This window comes from Centroberyx affinis, unplaced genomic scaffold (assembly GCF_046629955.1).
Source record: "Centroberyx affinis isolate AG114_WGS23_722 - 3 ecotype Tasmania unplaced genomic scaffold, CSIRO-AGI_Caff_v1 ptg000952l_1, whole genome shotgun sequence".
Lineage (NCBI taxonomy): Eukaryota > Metazoa > Chordata > Actinopteri > Beryciformes > Berycidae > Centroberyx > Centroberyx affinis.
In genome coordinates, this window is record NW_027279526.1 from 160,881 (window position 1) to 183,610 (window position 22,730).

Genomic DNA, 22,730 nt, shown 5'->3' on the forward strand with positions numbered 1-22,730 from the left:
GTATTGAGCACTATACTTATAATAATGGTGTCACAGCTATTTGATCAGAATACAACCAAGAAACTATTTTCATTTTTCAGAACATTTTATTGTATCGTACAAATGACAAAGTTAAAACAATTCACTGGAGAAGCATAAAAGTCAGAACTGTAGAGTCAGTAAAATTAATCTCTAATAAAACAATAGTAGTTCCCCAAAGGTCCAATAAATACAAAATATAGTCACTCTAATCACCCCACTAATGGCTTTGTTCTCCTTATTGTTCAATTATTTATGTTTAATGGTTTACCAAAACTCAGCTCACAAGTTTATTGAGTTTATTGAGTAGTGTCCAGGCCACAACAACAAGGGCCATGAGCGTTTTTTCTACCCCTAATAGAGCAGCAGGGCTTGAAATTGTCAGTCTGTATAGCCGCTTTTCCACCGCTTGGTACCGGCTCAACTCGACTCTATTCGCTTTTGGTAGTACCACTTGGTTTTCCACTGCAGACAGTTGAATGTAACATATATATAACAGAATAGCGTAACAAATCTCAAAAGTCGGCATCAAGAGTGAATTCAGTCCATCATGTTTGACATGACCCCAAGTCGCTGATACTCTGCTAAAGCAAGGAAGCTGCCATACAAACACACAGCTAACGTGGCGTTACAGCCCCAGTTAACATGACTGTTAAATTGACATCTTTGCTTTATCTTCACTTTGTGTCTTTGTTTTATGTTCCATTTTCTTTTTGATAAAGTGTATCGCTGGATCCCCCTCGGTTCATTTGTAACGTTATGTTGTGGGAACTAATTACGATGTAATTTCTACCCCTAATGGAGCAGCAGGGGTGGACATTTCTAGCAGATTGTCAGTCTGTATAGCCGCTTTTCCACTGCTTGGTACCGGCTCAACTCGCCTCGCCTCGACTCGCTTTTGGTAGTACCACTTGGTTTTCCACTGCAGACAGTTGAATGTAACATATGTAACAGAATAGCAAATGTAACAAGTCTCAAAAGTCGGCATCAAGAGTGAATTCACAGTCCATCATGTTTGACATGACTCCAAGTCGCTGATACTCTGCTACTCGTTTCTCGAAAAAGTTGGTTTTCCCCTCTAATGAAATGGACTCCATGAAGTCGAATGGATTTTCGGCTAGGTAAACCTTGGATTAAAGGGAAAAGAAAAATTAGTTATTTGCACCAAAATGTAAACAGTTCATGCATTTACAAACACAGCAAACTAAAAACAGCATTTCAACACATCTTAATATTACAATTACATTTAAAATTCAAAGTATAAAATCATATGTAAAGGTATAGGTCATTAATTTTAGCAAAGACTACTGCTTTCTGTGCTTTTCATGACAGATGACCACAGTGGAATGAGGAATGACCCATTCACCGTAATTGCACATATTTACGATTAGTTTAAAAAGAATCACCTTGGCCAGTCCAAGGTCAGTGAGGAGCCGGTCCGCCACAAACTCAATGTATTGCTTCATCAGGGAACAGTTGATTCCAATCAGATCCACTGGCAAGGCCTCCGTCAGAAACTCCTGCAACACCAAACAGTATGCGTTTATGAATTTACAACATGAGCATGGCCTATGAAGATTGTGGACATTTACAAGCAGAACAGACATCAAAGGAGAATGGACTGTCTACCTATTACTGATTTATTACAACAGGAGTCAATAGAGAGAGAAAGTAAACACAGTAAAACCAAGCAGAGATATTTGCAAAGGCAAAATTAGGCTTTAAAACCATTCTGTCTTGAGTAAACGATGATCCCAGTGCTGCACATTTGTAATCTGTGTCACCAGAGAAGTCACCAGTATGCTACTGGCAGTGGGTTGTGACATAGTTCCCCCAACACCTGCTGACCTGTTCAATGCTAACAGCTTTGGTGACGATGTCCTTTACTCTGTCCTGTGATGGTTTCTTCACCAGGTAGCTGTACAGCAAGCAGGCAAAGTTACAGTGTAGGCCCTAGAAAACACATCAATACACAAGTCAGAGAAGATAGAAAAAACAATGGAATGGTGTTGTCAGAGAAGTTGAAAGAAATCTCTGATTTTCTTACTGTTATTTACATTTTAGGCATTTAGCTCATGCTCTCAACCAGTGCAACTTACACTGAGTTCAATGGTGAACTAAGTCCAAAGACATGCAGGTCAGGTGAATTGAACACCCTAAATCGCACATAGGCATGAGTGTGTTTGTGTGTAGTATGGTATATGATGGTATATGATGTACATATAATCTAGTAAAATGATGTATATGACATAGTATATGATGTGTAGTATGTATATGATGTAGTTAATGATGTATGTGAAGTATGTATATGACATAGTATAGGATGTATATGATGTGTATATGTAGTATGTATATGTGATGTAGTATGTATGTACTGTATATGATGCTATGTAAAGCCCTTTGAGACATGCTTGTGATGAAGGGCTATATAAATAAACTAGACTAGACTAGATGGTAAGATCATTCTTTCCGAGACAACTTGGGAAGAAATTTTTCCACAAGCACACGAGTACCGACTTGGCATTCTTGGATTTGATAATGAGCATCACACATCCAAACCTCAAGGCAGGTGTGTCAGAGAGAAGCATCCAAAATAAACAGGAACTCCCACACAATCTTACGCAAGAGCAATGGGTGGAATCTCCATTACGTTTTATTTTATGTGCTGCAGGGTGTCATGGGCGGCTGAAAATGTAATTTGGGAGTTGTTTATTTCAAGTGCAATCAGCCTCCTAAACACTTGCACTGCTTAAGTAGGTTACGACGACCTACTTGTGTATGCTGTAATGATTTCAAAGCATATTATGTTTTGTTGTGTATTATGTGTAGGGCTCAGATACAGTATCTGCTTTGTAGCCTGAGATCAAACACAAATTCCTTTCCTGTTGTGTAGACTATTCTATTCTATGATTTTTTTCAAACAGGTTTCAAACAGACCAGTTAGGTTATTCTACAATAGCCGGTTCATTTATACTCACAGTATATAAGTCCTATTAACTTATTATTAGACTACATGTTTGTGTGTTGGATCCTTTTTAACAGTTTGCAGATAACCATGCAGAGTTCCTCTAACCTCGTCCCTGCTGATCAGCTCGTTGGAGTAGGTAAGGCCGGGCATTAGGCCTCTCTTCTTTAGCCAGTAGATGGCAGCAAATGAGCCAGAGAAGAAGATGCCCTCCACTGCTGCAAAAGCCACAATTCTTTCCCCTACGAATTAAAAAACAAAAACAAAAACAGGCATTATAAAACTTGAGATGCAAGAAGTTCATGTCCCAGCTGGTATAAACCTCGGAGAACAAAAGGGAAATAGTACATGGAAAGTTCCTCTATACTGGGGATTCAGACTATATAAATGCACAACATGATGTTTTTGGATGAGATTCTTACTCACCGAATGTGGATTTGCTGTCATTTATCCACTGGAGTGCCCAGTCTGCTTTTCGCCTCACACAAGGCATGGTCTGAATGGCGTTGAATAAATAGTCCCTGCAAACACATGAAACTCATTCAAACACGTCTTACCATACCGGCAGTTAACATATGGCCTGAACATAACAAATAGATAGCCTGTAGATACACAGGCCATGAAATTGTGGTCTGCCTAACCTGTAGGCACATCAAAGTCTGCAATAGCTGGGAAAGTAACTGAAATCGCTACAAAGTGGTACAAACTTGAACAGGTGCAGGTGTTACAGTTTGTTTAGCATCTTCAGTAAGTGTGATATACACAAAAAAAAACTATCATGCTACTGTATGTGGTTTACTTGCACAGATGGCATTGGGGCTGAGACGGATAATCTGTAACATCTAACCAGGGTAACACAATACCCTGAATTCATATGGGTGGAAAAGAAACAACTTTGTCTTTTCTTCACCACTGCCTACATTACAATTCACGCTCCCTTCATGCACCACAAAAAAACAGGCTTTCTCCATTCCACCAGAAACTTGCTTGCATCTAAAAGTTTGCCGGGGCCACTGAATAAAAAGCAGCAACTTGACGGACAAGTGGCTGACCTCTCCTTCAGGTCCCTGATGTAGGTGTTGATGAGCAGGCTGTACATCTCCGAGTGGACGTTCTCAATAAGGATCTGGAAACCGTAGAAGGAGCGTGCTTCAGGAACCTGCACCTCCTGGCTGAACCTCTGCACCTGTTGGAGAAGACAGAAACACAAATGCATAGCTAAAACTTCCTGCCACACCACCGGTTTTATATGAAGCTATCATCTTCAGCTATCATGGGGATCAAACTGAAAATAAGTTATTGGGGCATCCTGGATGATTTACGCTGAATATGTTTTCAAGTTGTCTGACGAAACAAATCAAATCACTGAGGGGAAACCTAAGACACAAGTTAATTTGGCTGTCAAGAAATTAAATTGTCCGGCTCTGAATCCATCGGCCTCTGTGGCAGGTTGATTAAAATGTTACAAGTGACAAGCCAACAGTTACAGCTGAGTGACATTCATGCCTCTGTGGTTTGCGATCCCTCTCACCAGGTTCTCATTGACAATACCATCGCTGGCAGCAAAGAAGGCGAGCACGTGGGAGATGAAGTGCTTCTCCTCAGGTTTCAGTCTGTCCCAGTGGACCAGGTCCTTGGATAGATCCACCTGAAACACACATCACAGACAGAAACCCTGTTAGTCTCAGGTTTTCAGGTTATTTGCAGTGGTGGCAAGCTGTGATGGGCAAGGCACACTTATTCAATTGGACCGATGGACTGTTTGTTATATTGCGTCAATTTGGTAAATCTATTTGTGGTAGGCTGCCACAAAGAAATCTATGTGAAATCCCACTAAAAAGCAGTGATCAGTATTGTTCCTCTTTAATAAAGGGGGCACCATATGTGCATTAAAGTTAATGGATTTAGTTTATGATTTAATTCAGAACTGCCATAAAAACTGATAAGTCTAATTTGTCATGTCAATTGCTTAAGGTATTTCATTTGCCCAGAGTAGACTGATACTTAAAAGTTTGTAGCCTATATTGTGCAAACTAAATCAGCATAGGCCAAAAAATAGTTTCATTTTAAAACCCTTCAAATTTATTTAAAATATATTATAATATCATATTGTGTTATTTTCTCTCAAGCTGGTGAAGTAAAACAAATTATAATTGGTTTTATTTACTTGGTACAACACATCAAAATGAAGAGCTGAATAGTGAAGGCTACCCACCTCTTCCACGGTCCAGAAAGACGCCTGTGCCTGCTTATACATCTTCCAGATGTCGGGGTACTGGATGGGGAAGATGACGAAGCGCCTGGGGTTTTCTCGGAGCAAAGGTTCATCCTGTGTTTCTGTTCCCGGCTCATTCTGCTGGTCTGGATCTGGATCTTTATGGCCAATCTACGACGAATCCGAGCCCAGAAATAAATAATTTAGATTGGCATTTTATATGGTCTGATGGGTTATTACTTAGTACGCGTTTGGAGATGATCAGTCTATCCTTACTCCGTTTACCTAACGTTACTTGACAATTCTGACATTACGGATTGCGCCTTTAATTGTGAGACGTTTAGGCCACTGCGCTTGCGCACGGCTTGCATGCAACATCCAAAACAAAAGGATAGGCTACTACGCATTGACATTAACTGTACAACAAATATGTTCTTCTGAATTTTATGTCATTGTGTGTAAGTTCTTGTTCTTATATCACCAAATTGCTCTTCTGAATGGCATTTAGTCGGCATTCCCGTTGTGTCCAACCACGAGACAAACCTCCACACCGTCACTGAAAATTCACCCCCGACAGAACCAGTTCTGCAATAAGCCTCATTATATATAGGGAAGCTAAAGCGCCTACATTTGCCTGGAGGTCTCGTTCGTGACAGACTGACTAAAAACTTGTTACACAAACATTTACGTCACAGGATTATGTCCAGGCACAGTCCACAACAGACTGAACCACATTCTGCCGCTGCTTACCGTTTCTTTATGCTTGCTGGACTGCGGACAAATGTTCATTACGTCCATTTCATAAAAACAGACTTCTCTCCGATGTCGGTGTCATTCAGAGGACTGAGGTCGGCTCTTTCAACCGAGAATGATCGAGTAGAGGTATTGCGCCTCTATCGGCTATTCTCAAACACGGCATGTAAGCTGGGCAAATGGTTCCCAAACTAAAGTCCAGGGACCCCCCAGGGGTCCTCGAGGGGCTCCCCTGAAAACTCAGGATTCGTTTAATTTCCCCATTATTACATTCTCTACATTTTATGAGGGGGAGAAAATGCCCAATCAGAGATTTCACTCTCTCCACTGTTATTTCCCCACTTGAGTAGGACAAAACCTTTATCAAAATGAGTGTCTGTACTCTAAAGTGTCTCTATTTGGGGTCTTTCACATGAGGACAGGTAAATAAATAAAAACAAGTACCCAGTGATCTATATTATTAGAAGAAAAAGGAAGACGAGTAGTTTGGACTAATAAATTCTTTTATTGGGCTGGACTCTAATTGGACTTGTGAGGACATCTGTCATATAATCTTATGTGACAAATAGCAGGCACTGGTATCAACTGTGGCACAAGGCCTTTTCAGAAAGAGACAATATATATTGTAAACAGAGTAGATAAAGTCCTTGTGTTGTAAAAATGAAAACACAAACACTGTACAGATGAAGAGCTGAATGTCCAAATAAAAAATGCTAGATAACAGTGTAGAAAGTGTGTGAGCCAACTAATCCAGACTGCTACGCCGGTATGTTGTGTATCGCCAGCCGGAACACGTCGTTTGTGCAGGACCACGCTCCGTCTTGGTGCTTCAGCAAAAACACCTGATGGAAGCCCATTATTGGATCTTGATCCACCTATTGCAGAAAAGTAGCGAAAGTATTTGTAAGTATTTATTCTGGGGACATTGATGAAACACAAACTGTAAAAGTAAACAAAAGCAGAAAAGTACTTGCCCCACACAGGATTTACGTTTTGACATACATGCAATTCTCGTGAAAACAAAGTCAAACAGACAGTTCAGTCTGACAGGGGCATTTCATCAGTAAGAGAATCTTCACTCTATCATAAATCAATGGAACAAAAGGAAACGCAGCCCTGGCACTTGGGGTGCAGGAGAGTTGATAAACATCCAGTGGAGCAGTGACAAAGAAGACTAAGCTAGATCTGACTGTGAACTCAAAGATGCAAGGAGGGATGGGCATGTACGACCAGCCTCACATGAAGTCATAGCACTTCTCTTCAGGGCTGCAACTAACGATTATTTTCATTATCGATTAGTCTAGCGATTATTTTTTCAATTAATGGATCATTTAGTCTATAAAATGTCAAAAATAATGACTAATGCCCATCACAATTTACCAGAGCCCAAAGTGATGTCTGCTTTTTGCCTTTATGATAGTATTACAGTAGAGATAGACAGGAGGAAAGACTAGGAGAGAGAGAGAGAGAAGGGGACGACATGCGATAAAGGTCCTGGGCCAGACCTGAACCCAGGACGTCATGGTCACATGGTACACGCCCCAGATCACTAAGCCAACAGGATGCCTCAAATCTTTGGTATTTTTACTTGATAAATGACTACATTGATTATCAGAATTACAATCAATGAATTCTCTGTCAATCGACTAATCAGTTAATCGACTAATAGTTTCAGCTCCACTACTCTTTATATTCGAGAGTAAAACACTCCGGATGGCTGTAGCAACCTGGAAGGTTCACGTACTCAGCTGGAAATACAAGGTAGCAGATCCTGGAAGGTACAGTAGGTGGTTGAAGTGTACAAAGGAGCCTGCAGACCCGCAGGTTATCAAACACATTTTCCCAGCTCACCTTTAGCTGTCCGATCACCATGATGAAGATACAACTATCAGGTGTGGGCTGGCAGTCTTGTTCTGTGATACGGTGCTGAATGACTTTGAAAGGCAAGCTCTGTGGATGGAAGGGAAACCATACTTCTCATCAGTGAGATGTACAGGAGCAAGTAGCAGCTATGTTGAATTGCGACCAACACAACCCCCCCTCTCCCCTCCAGCCAGAAAAGATACGTACAGCTAGTTTGCCAGCTATGGCTTCTCTCCCAAGAAAAATTGATCCTTCCCACGTCAAGCAGGCTGTGGGAGACTGAGAAAAAGAAGAAAGGCAATGGCAATAGTTAATTTGAAAAGCTTGAGGTAATTGCAGAATAAAATAAAATAAATGCTCCTACTACAACAGTCCAAGGACAAAAAAAAAAAAAAAAAATCACCTCTCTGATAGATATACAAAATAAGATTGCTGTTGGTTTGTCTCCTAAATGCATCACATCATCATATTACTAGAATCGTTTAGAGATATCAGTGTTCTCCATTGGGAATTGCTACAACATGGGACCTTTAAGTGCAGATATTATAGGCACAGAGACAAACTAAAGGTAACTGCTAAAATAAACAGCAACATTAAAGCTCCACTGAGCAACTACACATGTTGGCGGCTCCAAACGGCAGCAAGCAATAACTGGTTTAAGTTTTTAATGCCTAGAAATCATGGAACACATGATTTGCTGATCTGGTGACTGGGACGGCCACTGTAAATGGGTTACATCGTTTTCATGCTTCGTAATAACACTTGGTTGTGGGTGCTGTCATCCTGGAAGATTTGGCTCCCTTTGGGATAGATACGCTTCACCACAGGATGAACACTACCACTCAGAATAGTTTTGTATTTAATAGCGTTTACCTGGCCCTCGTCTTATCGTGCATTCTTGACACAACTGCACTCCAAAATATTCAGATGTAATAAAGAGGCTATGCACAGCTATGACCAAAGTGTCGGTCTGTGTGAAGATCTCAACAGACTATTCTTGACATGCCTTAACATTGTCATTTACAGAGATTCAGAGTTGTTCATATTTTTTCACCTGCATCACGAATCATTGCATAAATCTTCTTTGAGCCATGGTAGCCAAAAGAATGAGTAACTGGGTCTGCCCAGCATTTTCATACATGACTTCTTGATGGGATGGTTAATAAACTTAGGGAACACAACTGTGTGGAAGCACATGCTTTTAATAAATTTTGTATCACTCATCTTGGCATTTATCTGTAGATTTTATTTACAAAAATCTGCAGCAGTCCTGTTTCAGAACCTTCTGATGTTCTGGTATATTTGAAAGGGAAATTACACCCTCAGATGCTGTTACACTGATGTTATCATCAATCTGTTTTGTTCAATGCATTCCAGGAGTTATTTTGTGATTAAGTGTTGTAATTTACCATTCTGTTGTATCCACTTTCCCTCAACCTGCTTTGTTTACTTCTACTTCAGTTAGTGATTTCCTACATTTCCCAGAATGACCATGGACAAACCCCAGAGAATGTGCCTGAACTGAGTGACTGAGTGAGGTGTGTACCTGACAGGAGTTAGCCTGATGTTGGATATTGTACTATTCTACTGAAATTTGAATGTGTTCATACAGTAGATTCATATTTTCTCAAGTATCAAAAACAAGCAAAACTTGAGAGGACATAGGACAAACTTACATATAGGTTACCCAGCCCCGTCCTGTCGGTAGTGTCAAACTGGCGGTAATACTCTTGTACAAAGCCTTCTCCAATCTGTTGCCAAATTTCTTTCTGGACAGCCATGACTCAAACTGCAGCTGTGGATCTGGAAAGCAGAAGAGCCTCTTTGGTGTTAATTCAGCTGCTAACATTAGCTGGCAAGCAAAAAAGCAGTTCAAACGTGAGTGAGGAAATCCACACAAAAACCAAAAGATGGCTGAAGAGCTCTCCCTTAAGTGTTTATTGAACTAATGTAGACCCACTGGGCTGCAAACACGTTATTTCACATGACAAGACAAAACTCAATAATCTCTATAATGTGTATAGGCTATATGTGTCAAAAATGATGGTAATGATTTTCAAATCATAGGAAGCTTTGTGGTCAGGTCGAACATTGTGTTTGCTACGCAATCATTACTGAGTTCCATGACAGAAAAAAAACAACAATTGACATTTTAACCCATTTTGATAGATCAAAACAAACAAATACATAAAATTTCAGTAATTGAAGCCATTGAATTGTTTCATAAGTATAGGCTACTTACAGGTCAATTCGGTGGTAATTTTGATCAATCTTGCTTAATATGATGTACAATATGAATTTAGGTAACAAGGATACATGTCAGCCTAAAAAGGTGGGTAAACCTTATTCCAGAAATAAAATAAAAAGGTGGGTAATGGTCACCCTCCACTACACCGCTGCTGCTCCCCTTGTCATCATACTCAATGCGACACACTGGACGGGACAGCTCGTGTTGGTCTATGGGAATATGGCAGCCTGACAGAACATACTATGTTAGTTTTGAGAAAGAAAACACACTTTTGAGTGCGTTACTATGTGTAACGAATGATTCCGTGACCGGTGACAGTAACATAAAGGTATTTTAAGTCAAACGGTAAGCGAACAAGCGTTAGTTCACCAAGAAGATAATGCTTTGGCTTTAGTTCTGTTTGAGTTCTCTGACATTACCGGTTGGGACGACAACAGGAAGTTACATCAGCGGGAAAAAAAAAGTAAAACAAATATTATTTTTTACATTTTTCTAGACAGTAGACCAACCATAAATCGAAAGTACCATTAAAAGAAAGGCTGGCTGTTGGAGATGACTGATTTTTAAATATGTTAAATATATATATTTTAAATTCATTTACTGAAGCAAACATGAGAAGGACTGCTCCGGGAAGGACTTTGTAGGGCAGTGCTCCCGTCTGAACTAATGGCTGTTTGCAACATCGTGGAGTATTAATGACACAGGGAGTGGGGTGTATTTTATTCACTTTTCTCAAAAACTACTTGTCCAAATCACACAGAGGTTTTTTTGTACGCTAAGGGGGGTCTGTGGAGATTAGCAACAGACCGCAAAAGTGAGCTGAAAAACTTCCACACGGTGTGCTCTCAACGCCGGGAGCCAACCGTATCCAGTCAAGCTAACCAGTTAGCAAGTTCTTCCGCAACCTGCAAGTTAGTCATTTGTCTCTAGTGATAATCTATTTTCCCCTTACACTCACCACTCGAAAGCAGCGCTTCCCCGAATAAATAAGCTTTGTGTCGGATTTGATTCAAAATAACAGCTTACCTTGTCACAAATGTAAGCTTTTTTTTTTTTTTTGTTCAGCGAACACCCAGCGTGGAGGCAAGTCCTCGGGAGGTTCCCGCTTCCTCCGTGTTGTGACAACCTTATGACGACAGATGCGAGCTAGCCAATGATGGCGCACAGAACGGAGTGAACTCGCTTTACGTTAGAGCTGCAAATCGACCCGTTCACTGCATGTCCCATTGAGATGCTCAGAGTGAGGGGGGGGGGGGGATCATTTTCAGAGTGAAGTGAAAACTACCAAGGCCCTGCTCATCTGACAAAAAAATCTTTAATGATTATTTTTGCATTTACAAAAGCGACCATGGTGATTCTGAAAATGAAACCTTTATTGATAAGTATTTTGGCATATAATGAATCATAGCTTTGTGATCACTCGATTAAACCTTGTTAGAAGGGTATGGGCCACATCACATTTCTTATGTACCGTTGTTCTTCTCCCTAGGACAAGATCCCAGGTTCCTCTAGTATTTTTACAAACCTAAAAATCACAGCTTGATCACTGTGTGAGACGCCGATCCACTCACGAGATAGTCACAGCTCATCTCTAGTGTGCTTTGACAAGGTGCTTGTAAAGACGACGATCCAAATCAATGAGAAGCAACTGGTATTGAACCAAAGCCAATGTCAGCAGGCCAGCAATACAGTGAAAATTTTGCATTGGAAGACATTGAGCGCTCAACTGGATGAGACCAATATTGCTTGGGGAGACTGATGAGACATTAGAAATACAGTTGGATTCATAACAGTATACAGGTCTTTACAAACACCAGTGATAGGAATGTCATATAAAAAGAGCTGGTTAATTCATCATGTAATACATCTTTAGATCTTTATGGATCTTCTTACTGTGCCTTCATTTACAGCGTCCAGTTGGCGAGTCCAAGTGTCCTGTTGGCACGTGGGATGACCTTGTCCTCCTTACTTGACAGAAATCTAACATCTTACTTCTTACTTTACATTTGATTTCTTCACAATTAGTGAAAACCAGACTGACAGAGAAAAGACCCATTTAGGCACTTTTTTAAAACAAAGATATCATTTTGCTACAGTTCAGTGCTTGTCGTTGCTGCCAGGAGAATGATACTCAGAATTTGTTTTGTCTTCACGCTCTTCATTTCCAGTGACTTGTTCAGAAAGGCTACTATTGCTTTGTTGAGGCCATTGTACCAGTAGATCCTCTGGCAATGGATGGCAGTAAAAATCATCGCTACAGTTTCCACCAGCAGGTTTCTGAGGTTAAAACTCCGTATCTGTTAAAAGAGTCACTGTTCTGGCTGTGACGTGAAATAATCGTCTGTCCGGAACACACTGGGAATCTCTTGGCGCTGATGTGCTGCTGGTCTTTTTGGGCTAGCCGGTTTCTGTGAATGAATAGACACAAATTAATTTAAATTGTCCAATAGCAGGCCCTGAAAACAACTCAAAGAGAGCACATTTAGGCATTTCTTGTGCTTGTGTAATTACTGTTTATTTCTGAATTTTATTTTTCGTTCCTTCAGCTGATTTCCCAAAGATTATAATGACTGGATGAAATAATGGTAGTAATGGATATCTTGTAAGAAATAGGAGCAATCACTGTACAGGATCTTACAGTATTATTACAGTACATACTATGGCTAGTCATCTCTTTCCGTTTTACCACTGTAGTAAATATGTAACTAAACCAGCAAAGGATCTCAGCCCTGTTTAACTCAGTGATAGAAAGCACAGAGTGACACCATAATTCACCAATCCCATTATATTTATCCTTTGACTATATTTCAAGATTGTTCACATGACAACACAGTAATAGCTATTGCGGAAACGGACTGGTAACAATGTAAAGGTATTAATTCACAGGCATGTGAAGGAGCGCTCACATTTAAGAAGCCTGGGACGCTCATTGTGCGGAGGATCTTCTTGAAAGCGCTCGGTAGCGTTCCTAGTTCGCCCTCCGCCTGCGTGACCTGCTCCTCCATGGCACTGACGTTGGCTCCCACCATCTTCACAAAGGCCTGGGGGCACACCAGAATTATATGGCAAGAAAAGCCCATGTTAAAGATTGTTAACAATATGATGTCAGACCAGTAATGCAGACAAACTTCAAAGGAATGTAAAGCAAGATGCTTTGGTAGCCCAAGCTGGCACTTGCTTGCCGGTGAGTGCAAAGGTCATTTTGTTAAGCTTGGGTCAGTTTGGGTTCATGGCTGAGAGAGTCTACCTTGTTCTACAGGTTTTAACCATCCTTTGATCTTTTAAATGGAAGACAGAGAGAGCAGAGTGGAGTGGAAAGGACAATTTGTAATAGAAAACAGTGCCAGTGTCCAATTAAATGTAATACAATCATGGTAAATGTATGGTGCTCACTATTCTCTTGGTCCACCATCATAAAATAAAGAATAGGGAAACATTACTTTGCTGAAAATGTCTGGTGAGTAACATTTTTAAATGTATCCAAAACTGTATTTTACAGGATAAATAAAAAAGTGTTCACCTCTCTGCATTACCTTGCTGTTCTGCCCTGCTGGGGCTTGCCACCATTTGTTATGGTTATGTTTTGGATTGCGTCTTCATTAGTTAATCAGTGTGCAAAACATTATCAGGATTTGAAAACAACAAACACATGTTGTACACCTAAATCAGTCTTTATTTCCATCATGGTTGCCAGAAAACAGGCAACAGTCAAGCAATGACAGTTACACTGTTACTCATTTGTCTCAGAGTTGCTCCTTTTGTTAAGTAAATATCAATTTTGTTTGGTTAATTATTACTAACAAATACAGAACAATGTTTTTGCTCTTTCCATTACAGAATTCAATTCAGAATTCTCTTTGATGTAGTTTGCAGTCTGCTTTGGTCAGGTATGGCCGAAAAGACCAAACTAAATGTTTTGCTTAAAAACAAATTAAAAGCTCCGCAAGCACAAAAGGTGGAAACCATCACTTACTTCTAACTTGTCAATTCTTCTGTATATTTGTCTCATTTCATCAGACTTTTGCTGGATTTGAGGTAGGTTCTCGTTCACGATCTGGGAGGTATCATTACGGACCTGGAGGAAAAAAACACAAGGGTATGACAGACAAATATAGGTTAATGACCATGAGATACAACTGTGTTCATATTCTGTCACATTATCATAGTTTGACCTAACTTACCATATCAAGCATTCCCACAAACTCATCTACTCTTGTCAGCATTTCTTCCAAGCTCTTCTCTAAGCAAAGGATCTGGAGGAGAAACGGTTGACAGAAAAGATTATTTAGACACACACAACACAATTGCAAACTACACATCAAATGCGTTGTGTCAACCTCAAACTTTTATGACAATTTCTGCGGACTTTATACCCTCACACCAGTGATTCTCAACCTTTTTCATATCAAGGACCATAATTTAGTCCACATTAGAGCCACGGACCCCCATTTGATGAGATTTAATCTCTTGGACCCAAATCTGAGAATATTTATATTGTTAGATATAATTTTGTCCAGAATCTACTATACAGATGGTAGATAATAGACTATCTGTATTGTAGGTAGAGAGGTAACAGAGAAACTATGATCAAAACAGTCATTCTTCTACATTCTCTAATTGTGTTAACTTCTTGTAAATGAACTAATGGTGAAGTTTAACACTTCATCAATTTGCTGGGGACCCCCTGGAACCCCCTCAAGGACGCCTGGTGGTCCCCGAACCCCACGTTGAGAACCACTGCCCCACACTGCAAAGTCAGTCCCATCCACCAGTTTCAGCTGGGATGCAATACAAACGCCATTCAAATGTTTGAAGAGGAACCACAGGACCAAAACACAGGGGCCTTTGTCTTCCTGCAGAGCTAGCTAGCTCGCTTGCTCAGTCCCTTGATAACATGCCTGGTATCACGCATATCCAGTTAACGTTAACTCGGGAGTGACAGCAAGCTGGTCAGTTGGCTAGCAAAAGCAATACTCACAAAAACAGAAGCTGCTGAATGGATAGCTCTGGACTGAGTGAATATGCGATTTAAACGCACAAATGTGATCGCAGAATAACTTACTTGATAAATATTAACGCGCTAACAGAAAATCACCGCTCATACAGCTGCTTACGTGTCGCTTAGCAACCACGCTGTAAAGCTACTGTTCAAGAAGTTCAAGAATATGTAATTATTATTTACGTATTACCTGTTAGAACAAGAGATTTATTGAGTATTTTAAATACAATGGTATGCTATCACCGTCTTACAAAAACGCTCGTTTCAGTGCTTTACGAGGCTTCTCGTGGCTTAGGCTAAATTCAAAAACACAAACCTCTTCTCCAGCAGTCGCTCTAACATAGGAAGAATAGCTAAGGGCGGTGTGTCTCAGGAGTCCGTCGTCCTGGTCCGGGTCCTGTTGGTCAGCTGTCCCGGGTTCTGCTGCGTTGAGGCTCGGGCTTTCGGGGATAGCTGCTGCGCCAAAGCTGGGACTTTGCGACACGGTACCGCTGCTGAGGATTTCGCTCACCATGGACAAACTGCTCGCACTTTGGGAAACGATGCCGCTGTCTCTGCTTATCTCGGCGCTAGACTCCTCCAAGGGAGACAGAAAGCCCACCCTGTCCAACCGATGATGGTCCATTTCGCCTGTCTTTCAGGTCTACTGCCGTATTTTGCCTGTCAACTGATCGAATCACGTGTACTGTAGCGCGGATGGTGGCTTACAAGGGTCAAAATACATTACCACATACTAATGCAGTAGGCTACCACATACTAATGCAGTGGAAAAGTCACAAATTCTCCCAATGCAGTGTTTTTGTCACAACAGACCAGTTATGCACATTACCTAGAACCTCTATAACTCTCTTGATTAATGCACCTTTTAGATTACAGCAGTGGCGATAGAGGGTCAGGAAGAGCACAATTTAGGCCTCATTTGGCTTTCTCTCCAAAGCCTCAGAGCAAACCAGTTATGAAAACACTATTCACAAGAACATGTAAAAGGCATGTACCTACATTCTAAGGTGAAATTCGATTGCTTTAACTAGCAATGCATGTAACAGTGATGTTAAAGAAGGCCTTTGACTTCTTTGAAAGGGATGGGTAGGGAAGACACTCTACAATGTAAGATTCATTGTCTGCAAACAAAAATTGTTCACTTAAAATAAGGAATCGAAAGACACAATTTAAAGTAGTTTTTCCCCCAGAGATGAATGGTGGTGTTTCAGATAGTGTAGGCCCGTTTGACTGACAGTTTGACTTTTTATACCTATTTTTCTTGTCATGATGAAAGAGTACACAAATACTCTTTCTACAGAAACACACAAACCGATTCTTCTATCAATCTACACGACCTTTCGTGAAGTTTTGTATAAATAGGCCTATCTGTACAAAAACAATTTGTGAGGATGTTGTGTGCATGACCTGTAGTTTTTGAATATTTCATGATGCACAATGTCATTGTGTTGTCTGCCAGCAGATGGCAGCCAGAAGTACAACATGGTACTAGGCTTTAATGGCTTGTGCACATGTTTGATGCAAAAGCATAGCCTAAGTTATAACAAGGGTTGATAAAGCTACAAGCTTTGTTTATCAAACAAATATGTAGTCCACTCATTTGGTATTCAGGTTTGCTTTAATTAAATAAACTAAGTATGGATTTGTGAATAAAATGAATTTGTTTTGGAGAGAAGATAAGATTGTTAACTCTTTTCTACAATAAAACCCCCCAGACATCACCAATAGGAGGACACAAGGAAAAACAATATCCAGCAGTTGAATCAATAGGACGGGTGCAGTCCTGCAAGGACAACTCTAAATGGGTTAATTAGTTCAATAGGGCTAGGCAGTATGGTCAAACTATACCACAACCTGATTCTTATTGTTGGCAGTAGAATAATATTTAATGGTATTTGTTTTTTCCATACAAGTTACTCTTTGTGGAAAGTGCATGCCTCTAGGATACTGACCAATGAGATGAGACAAGTTTCTTCTCCATTTAGATCTAATCTTATAATATGCGTAAAGGTACACACTATATGTGTGTACTATGTTTATTTTATTAACATTTGAATTTGTTTGCATATAAGTACAATAGAATATTCCACAATACCAGTTACGCCCCATACCTTCAAACAGACAGGCCGTAATATAAAATAAGTGACAGAAGGAGTGACGGTTTCCAGAAACACCACCCTGCTGTGTCAGGATAAACCCAATCCTACTTGTGTGTTCAGATTGCTGCTATTGAAACCTGCAGCATTCACATCCAAAGGACAAAGAGATAGAGAAATATGTTTTATGGTCTGTCCTCACAGGTGGCACTGATGCTTAGGGTCCCAGGCTGCAAGCCAACCTTCCATTGTTTACATGTTGAGGTGTATTCAGTATAATAGCTCAAATTCTCAGGGTCACGGTGATAGAGAGAGGAGCTGTTTAGATCCGACTGGGACACTTTGGAAACATCTTACTGACTGTTTTATAAATGCGTCTGAAAAACAAAGATAACCACAGCAGGATGGCATTCAACTGGCTCTCTTCACTGAGCACCTTTGTGCAATGCTATTGTGAATTTTCTTCTTTTAAATGTTATGTTTTTATTTAACCTTTAACAAGACAAAGTTGTCAGTTTTAGTCAGTCTCACGTTCTACCTTTGAATCCCAAAATTTCTAGCAGTTAGCTTCTATGCCATTTGTGAGGAACATAGTTCTTCAAACATATCGCACTCCAGTGGTAAATCTAAACAATGACCTATATGTGCATAACTCCCAATGATAATTTAACAATTTTATGTAATTCATGTGCAGGTTGGAACTCAGTGTTAAGTGAGTGATGGCTGGCAGACCCACAATCCTGGGTTTCACTGCTGAGAGGGGGTGCAGACTATGGCCAGGGCAGAACCAGGGGCCAGACCGGGCGTCAATGATCTATTGGCTGTTTGACCAGTGTGGCATCCTGAGTAAACACGGCAGATAAGCATTCATTAGCAGGGAGGTGAAAGGGGTTTGCTGCTGCTGCTGGAGGGCCTCTGACCTGGGAGAGAGCTGCATTCCTACTGCTGTCCAGGTCGGATAAATCAGCACTAGCTAACAGCCTGATGAAGCTAAATTGTGGTTGTGGCTGGTTAAAGGAGAATTCCACCCTCGGACACTCTTACACTGTTATGTTTAATTTGTTTCGTTCAATGCATTCCAGGAGTTGTTTTGTGAGGACGTGTAATTGACCTTTTTGTTGTACCGACTTTCCCTCAACCTGACTCGTCTACTTCAGCTGCTGATGTTCTACATTTCCCAGAATGCCTTTTAACAACCCCCAGAGAGCTGCTTGAACTTGCTGCATTCAGCTGTGGGTTGTACATGACCGGTGTGAGGTTAAAAGTCACAATGAAATGGCATTTTGAGAGCGTCTTGCTTCCATAATTCAACATACTTCCAGTTGAAACAGGATGTTGGGGCGGGACAAAAATGGGGGGGAGAGATCATTCAAAAGTATAAACCAGTGGGATATTTGTTAGGTGGAGAAAGATTTATTTGATGGGAGGGGTGGGATTGTTAATGCAAGGTACATCACCAATAGCCGTTTTTAAACAGTGTTAAAGTGTTTTATGGTGGATTTTTCCTTTAAGTCTGTAAACAAGTGTATCCACTCCTTCAACCTTGTAATACACCTTCAGAGTTGAGAGTGTCCTGTGTCTGGTTTTTCAGTCATGATACATCACTGACCATGTTCAGTGGGACAGCATCTGCTAAAGCTTTACACATTAACTGGTAAAGGCTATAGAACTAGTGGAATAGTGGTAATGAAGATATCCAAAGGAGGAATTAAATGACTCTCTTTTAGAAATTACACAATCCAAATGTTTAGGAGCCACATATGTAAATCTTGAACCAAAACATCACATTTCTTATTTGCAAAATTGTGAGGCTTAGAATAATTTATTGGAGCAGATACAAGGGTTTGATCAAAATCATCAATGCATAAAAGAACTATTAAAAAAAAATCATCGTCTACACAGCATTTATCAGAAATATAAGAAATATAGATTTACTCTTTAAAAAAAGTTCATAAGCAAAACCTCCAAGTTGGTCCCAGTAAGAAGAATGAAAGAATCTTAATAAAAGTGGTCACTAACAGGAGAGAGCAGGCTGTAGGCACATTCAGAACACTAGAATACAGTGGACTCGCCTAAAAACACTTACTTGTCCTGATGCTTATTACATACATACAAATCTTTTGATGTAAGACAAAGAAAACTTTTAGAAATACAAAAAAAACAAAAAAACATAGACAATAAACTCTCCTTGTTTCCTGGCTTGCAACGTCCTGTTATCAATTATCTTATAAAAACAAACAAACAGAAAAAGTTACAAAATTAGTATTGGAGGAAGCACGCTCATGCTCATATTTACCCAGCCTGGGCTTTCCAGTTTAAGTCTTTGAGCAGCCGGGATGTTTCTGTGTGTGTGTGTATGTGTGTGTGTGTGTGTGTGTGTGTGTGTGTGTGTGTGTGTGTATGTGTGTGTGTGTGTGTGTGTATTATAGGGTAATGACGGTGCCATCCTCCTCCACCCCGCCCCTGGGCAGTGCGAGGCTGTGTCGTGGGTCCGTTTTCAGGGAGCTGAGGATTTTGTGCAGGCTGCCGTTGCTGTGGCGGAGGGCCGGGTTGCTGCTGTGATGCTGCGGCTGCGCGAGGTGATGACTGTGGTGGGACTGCGGGTGCGGGTTGTGCTGGAGGTTCAGGTCTCTGTGGAGCTGGTAGCTGAGGCTGCTGTGGTGGTGGTGGTGCTGGTGCTGGGACCCCCCGTTGAGGCTGGGCTGGGAGTGGAAGGAGGCCGTGGAGACCACCGACGAGGGCCGCGTCGGGGGGCTGGGGGGCTCCGCGGGGCCCGGCGCCGTCGTCGGAATCTGCTGATGCGAGCGGGACACGCTGGACGCCACGGAAGCGTTGGACCTCCGCGACGGCCGCTTGAGGCTGCTCTCGATGACGATGTCTGCCTCCTCGTCGCTCTCCAGGTCGTCGGGGTACCCGTGGGCCCCGGGGGTCATCGTCCCCGCCGTGGCCACCGACAGACTGGGGTAGCCCGTCGACCCGCTGCTGTCGGACGACTGGCCGGAGCTACCGGAGATCCTGCTACTGCGGACCACGTTGTTGCGCTGGTTGACCGGCTTGACCGTCACGATCAGGTTGTGGCTGTTGGCGATCATCATGTCCGTCACTTGGTCTAAAGACTTTCCCGTCACTTCGATGCCGTTCACCTCCAGCACCTCGTCGTTGACCGCCAGCAGCCCGGTGCTCTCCGCCAGTCCCCCAGGCACCATGCGAGAGATGAAGATCCCCGGAACCTTCTCCAGGCCGTGCGGCGTCACCCGGACGCTGGTACCGTCTCGAATGTAGAAGCCCAGCGGTTTGTCCGAGCCGTGGCGGTAGAGTCGGACGCGGCGGTGGGATTCGGGCAGGATGTCCACGTCGATGATGGAGGAGACGGGCCGGAAGTCCTGCGGCATGCCGATGCGGATGTGTGGCCGCTTGCGGTTGACGTCGTTGTTGCGCAGCGCGACCACCGCCTTCTTCTTGCGTGTCAGCGTGTTGGTGCCGAAGTTAGCATAGTCCACTTCTTCTGCAAAGAAAAAGAGAACAACACAGAGAAAGAGAGAGTGAGAAATTAAAGATATTTAGAACTCACATTGTTCAAACTTGTTCATGTTACATGAGCTTTGGAATACTTCCTTATGTAAGGAATGTGTTCCTTCCTTACATAAGGAAGGAACATTGTTCCTTCCTTATGTATTTTGTAAACAAATATTGAGATCAGGATTTGGAAAGAGAGAAAACTAAATGACCTGACAGCACAAAATGTTTATGTGCTGGAACAGAGTCTCCAAAAAATGCACATGAAGACTGTAGTAGTTGCCTACACCTCTAAATAAAACCGCACAAAACATGCTGCTTTCTCTGCAACCTCACAAACCTTACTTAAAATGATGCACAGATGTGCTTGAAAAGGATTTGCCTGTGAGAGACCGCTTATCATTTATAAGTTTTATTCCTTTTGTGACATTAATGCACTTCTTTTTACTGCAGCCATAAACAAGGCCTGAGGGCTTCCTGGTTTTCTCTTCTACTGGGTCAAGCACGACGCTAACATGTTTTAGCTTAATGGGAGCCAAGCCCAAACCACACGTTAAAAATGACATGAGAGCATGTCAACTTTATTCGGATACTGCAGTAAGCAGAGTTTTGCCAATAAATTACAGCTATTAATGACATGCTGAGACTGTGTGTGTGTGTGTGTGTGTATAAAATGCTGAGTGTGCAGAGCATTCCTGTCTGTGCTGACAGAGGTGACCCACCCTGCTGCTACTTAGACAGCTGCTGTAGGGAGTCCCACTGCACATGTGTGCACCCAGATACACAGGCACACACACGTACTACCCTCCTTATTACAAAGGTAGAACTCTGAGGATATAAAATATTGATTGTACTTCTGTGGTATTTTGGCTTAATACTACAGCTTAAAGTCAAGAGCACAACTGAACATGTAACTGACAGAAAGAAATAGAAGAGAATACAATGTTGAGAACTTTTCTAGATGAAACTGTAAGGGAAGATCAGTGTGTTCGCCTCAGTTAAAGCATGACTTCGGGCATATTTCCAGCCATGGAGATCTTCAGCAGTCCATGAAAACCTTTCTGGACCAATAGATCATCATCGCAATGAGAGAGTGACTTCCTCAAAACCACGCAGCCACTGCCAAACATGCTCACTGTGCTCATTCATGCACTCTATTCAGTAAAAGAGAGGACGAGAGATGGAGAGAGATGACATCAGCTTCACGATGAATACAAAAAGTTGATAACCTCTCCCATCCTCCCTTCTCAGGCAGACAGGAAATCTGGACACAGCAAAGCACCACTTGACAGGAAGCGAAGGTCCCAAGGCGGGTGCATCAGCTCCAGTTCTTCCATGGCAACTAGCGTGAGTCATCTTTGCCCTACTGTTTGGGACACCTGCTTTATGAAGTGTTTGTGTGTGGGTGTGCACCTGCGTGTGAACGCACTGCAATTTTTGGCCCCATCTTCAAAGTACACTGTCGAAGAAGAGTATACATTCTAGGAGAAAAAAGGTGTGCATCTACTGCAGCCAAATGTCTTAGCCTGTCATTGTCTCAGACAGAGGAACCACTGACAATGTAGAAAAGAAAAAAAAATGGTTCGAGAATGCCAAATGTATGCATTTACATAAATTGGCTGACTGATAATTGTTGTATTTACTAATTTGATGACATATCAATTGTATATTGACTGTTCATTGTCACCATCATGTGTTTAAGTTTGGTCACCGTTATTTCAATTCAATGACTTTGTTGACTTTGCTTTGGCAACAAGTACTTCTGTATTTCATGCCAATATAGCACCCTGAATTGAATTGAAACTGAACTGAGTGTCATGTCATTCTCTATGTACACTGAAACAAATATGGAAATTCAGAGCCAGCTGGCTGTTCGGCCCTCCAGTCTCAGTGGGAGTGTGGACCTCTGCCATACAACTCCCTGCTGCAGTGCTGACTCATCACCACTACACCTCCTTTTCCATCTCTTCCTCCACCGTCTCCTCTTGCTCCTCCCTTCCTGTGCAGGATGTTGACTATGCAACAGTGTATTTTTAATAAAGCTTGAAATGTGAATG

General features: G+C 41.6%; 4 protein-coding genes across 4 annotated transcripts; all 4 read right to left on the reverse strand.

Annotated features, from left to right (window-relative positions):
- Positions 1-97: 97 nt before the first annotated feature.
- rrm2b (ribonucleotide reductase M2 b) lies at positions 98-6,058 on the reverse strand. The gene is made up of 9 exons (XM_071522102.1): positions 5,949-6,058; positions 5,199-5,369; positions 4,515-4,631; positions 4,036-4,169; positions 3,410-3,504; positions 3,092-3,225; positions 1,867-1,971; positions 1,425-1,538; positions 98-1,145 (listed from the first exon to the last, which is right to left on the reverse strand). Exons 1-9 carry the CDS (start codon positions 5,994-5,996, stop codon positions 993-995), a joined length of 1,071 nt encoding a protein of 356 aa, XP_071378203.1. The 5' UTR covers positions 5,997-6,058; the 3' UTR covers positions 98-992.
- Positions 6,059-6,442: 384 nt separating this feature from the next.
- LOC139646174 (nuclear transport factor 2-like) lies at positions 6,443-11,218 on the reverse strand. The gene is made up of 5 exons (XM_071522110.1): positions 11,089-11,218; positions 9,491-9,617; positions 8,022-8,093; positions 7,803-7,901; positions 6,443-6,826 (listed from the first exon to the last, which is right to left on the reverse strand). The coding sequence occupies exons 2-5, from the start codon at positions 9,593-9,595 to the stop codon at positions 6,710-6,712; spliced, it is 393 nt and encodes a 130-aa protein (XP_071378211.1). The 5' UTR covers positions 9,596-9,617; positions 11,089-11,218; the 3' UTR covers positions 6,443-6,709.
- Positions 11,219-11,358: 140 nt separating this feature from the next.
- On the reverse strand, positions 11,359-15,728 carry bloc1s4 (biogenesis of lysosomal organelles complex-1, subunit 4, cappuccino). Its single transcript, XM_071522113.1, has 5 exons — positions 15,378-15,728; positions 14,244-14,315; positions 14,036-14,137; positions 12,969-13,103; positions 11,359-12,470 (listed from the first exon to the last, which is right to left on the reverse strand). Exons 1-5 carry the CDS (start codon positions 15,684-15,686, stop codon positions 12,372-12,374), a joined length of 717 nt encoding a protein of 238 aa, XP_071378214.1. The 5' UTR covers positions 15,687-15,728; the 3' UTR covers positions 11,359-12,371.
- A 2,853-nt stretch (positions 15,729-18,581) lies between these two features.
- On the reverse strand, positions 18,582-22,010 carry pard6gb (par-6 family cell polarity regulator gamma b). Its single transcript, XM_071522097.1, has 2 exons — positions 21,959-22,010; positions 18,582-20,662 (listed from the first exon to the last, which is right to left on the reverse strand). The coding sequence occupies exons 1-2, from the start codon at positions 22,008-22,010 to the stop codon at positions 19,581-19,583; spliced, it is 1,134 nt and encodes a 377-aa protein (XP_071378198.1). The 3' UTR covers positions 18,582-19,580.
- Between the last annotated feature and the right edge of the window lie 720 nt (positions 22,011-22,730).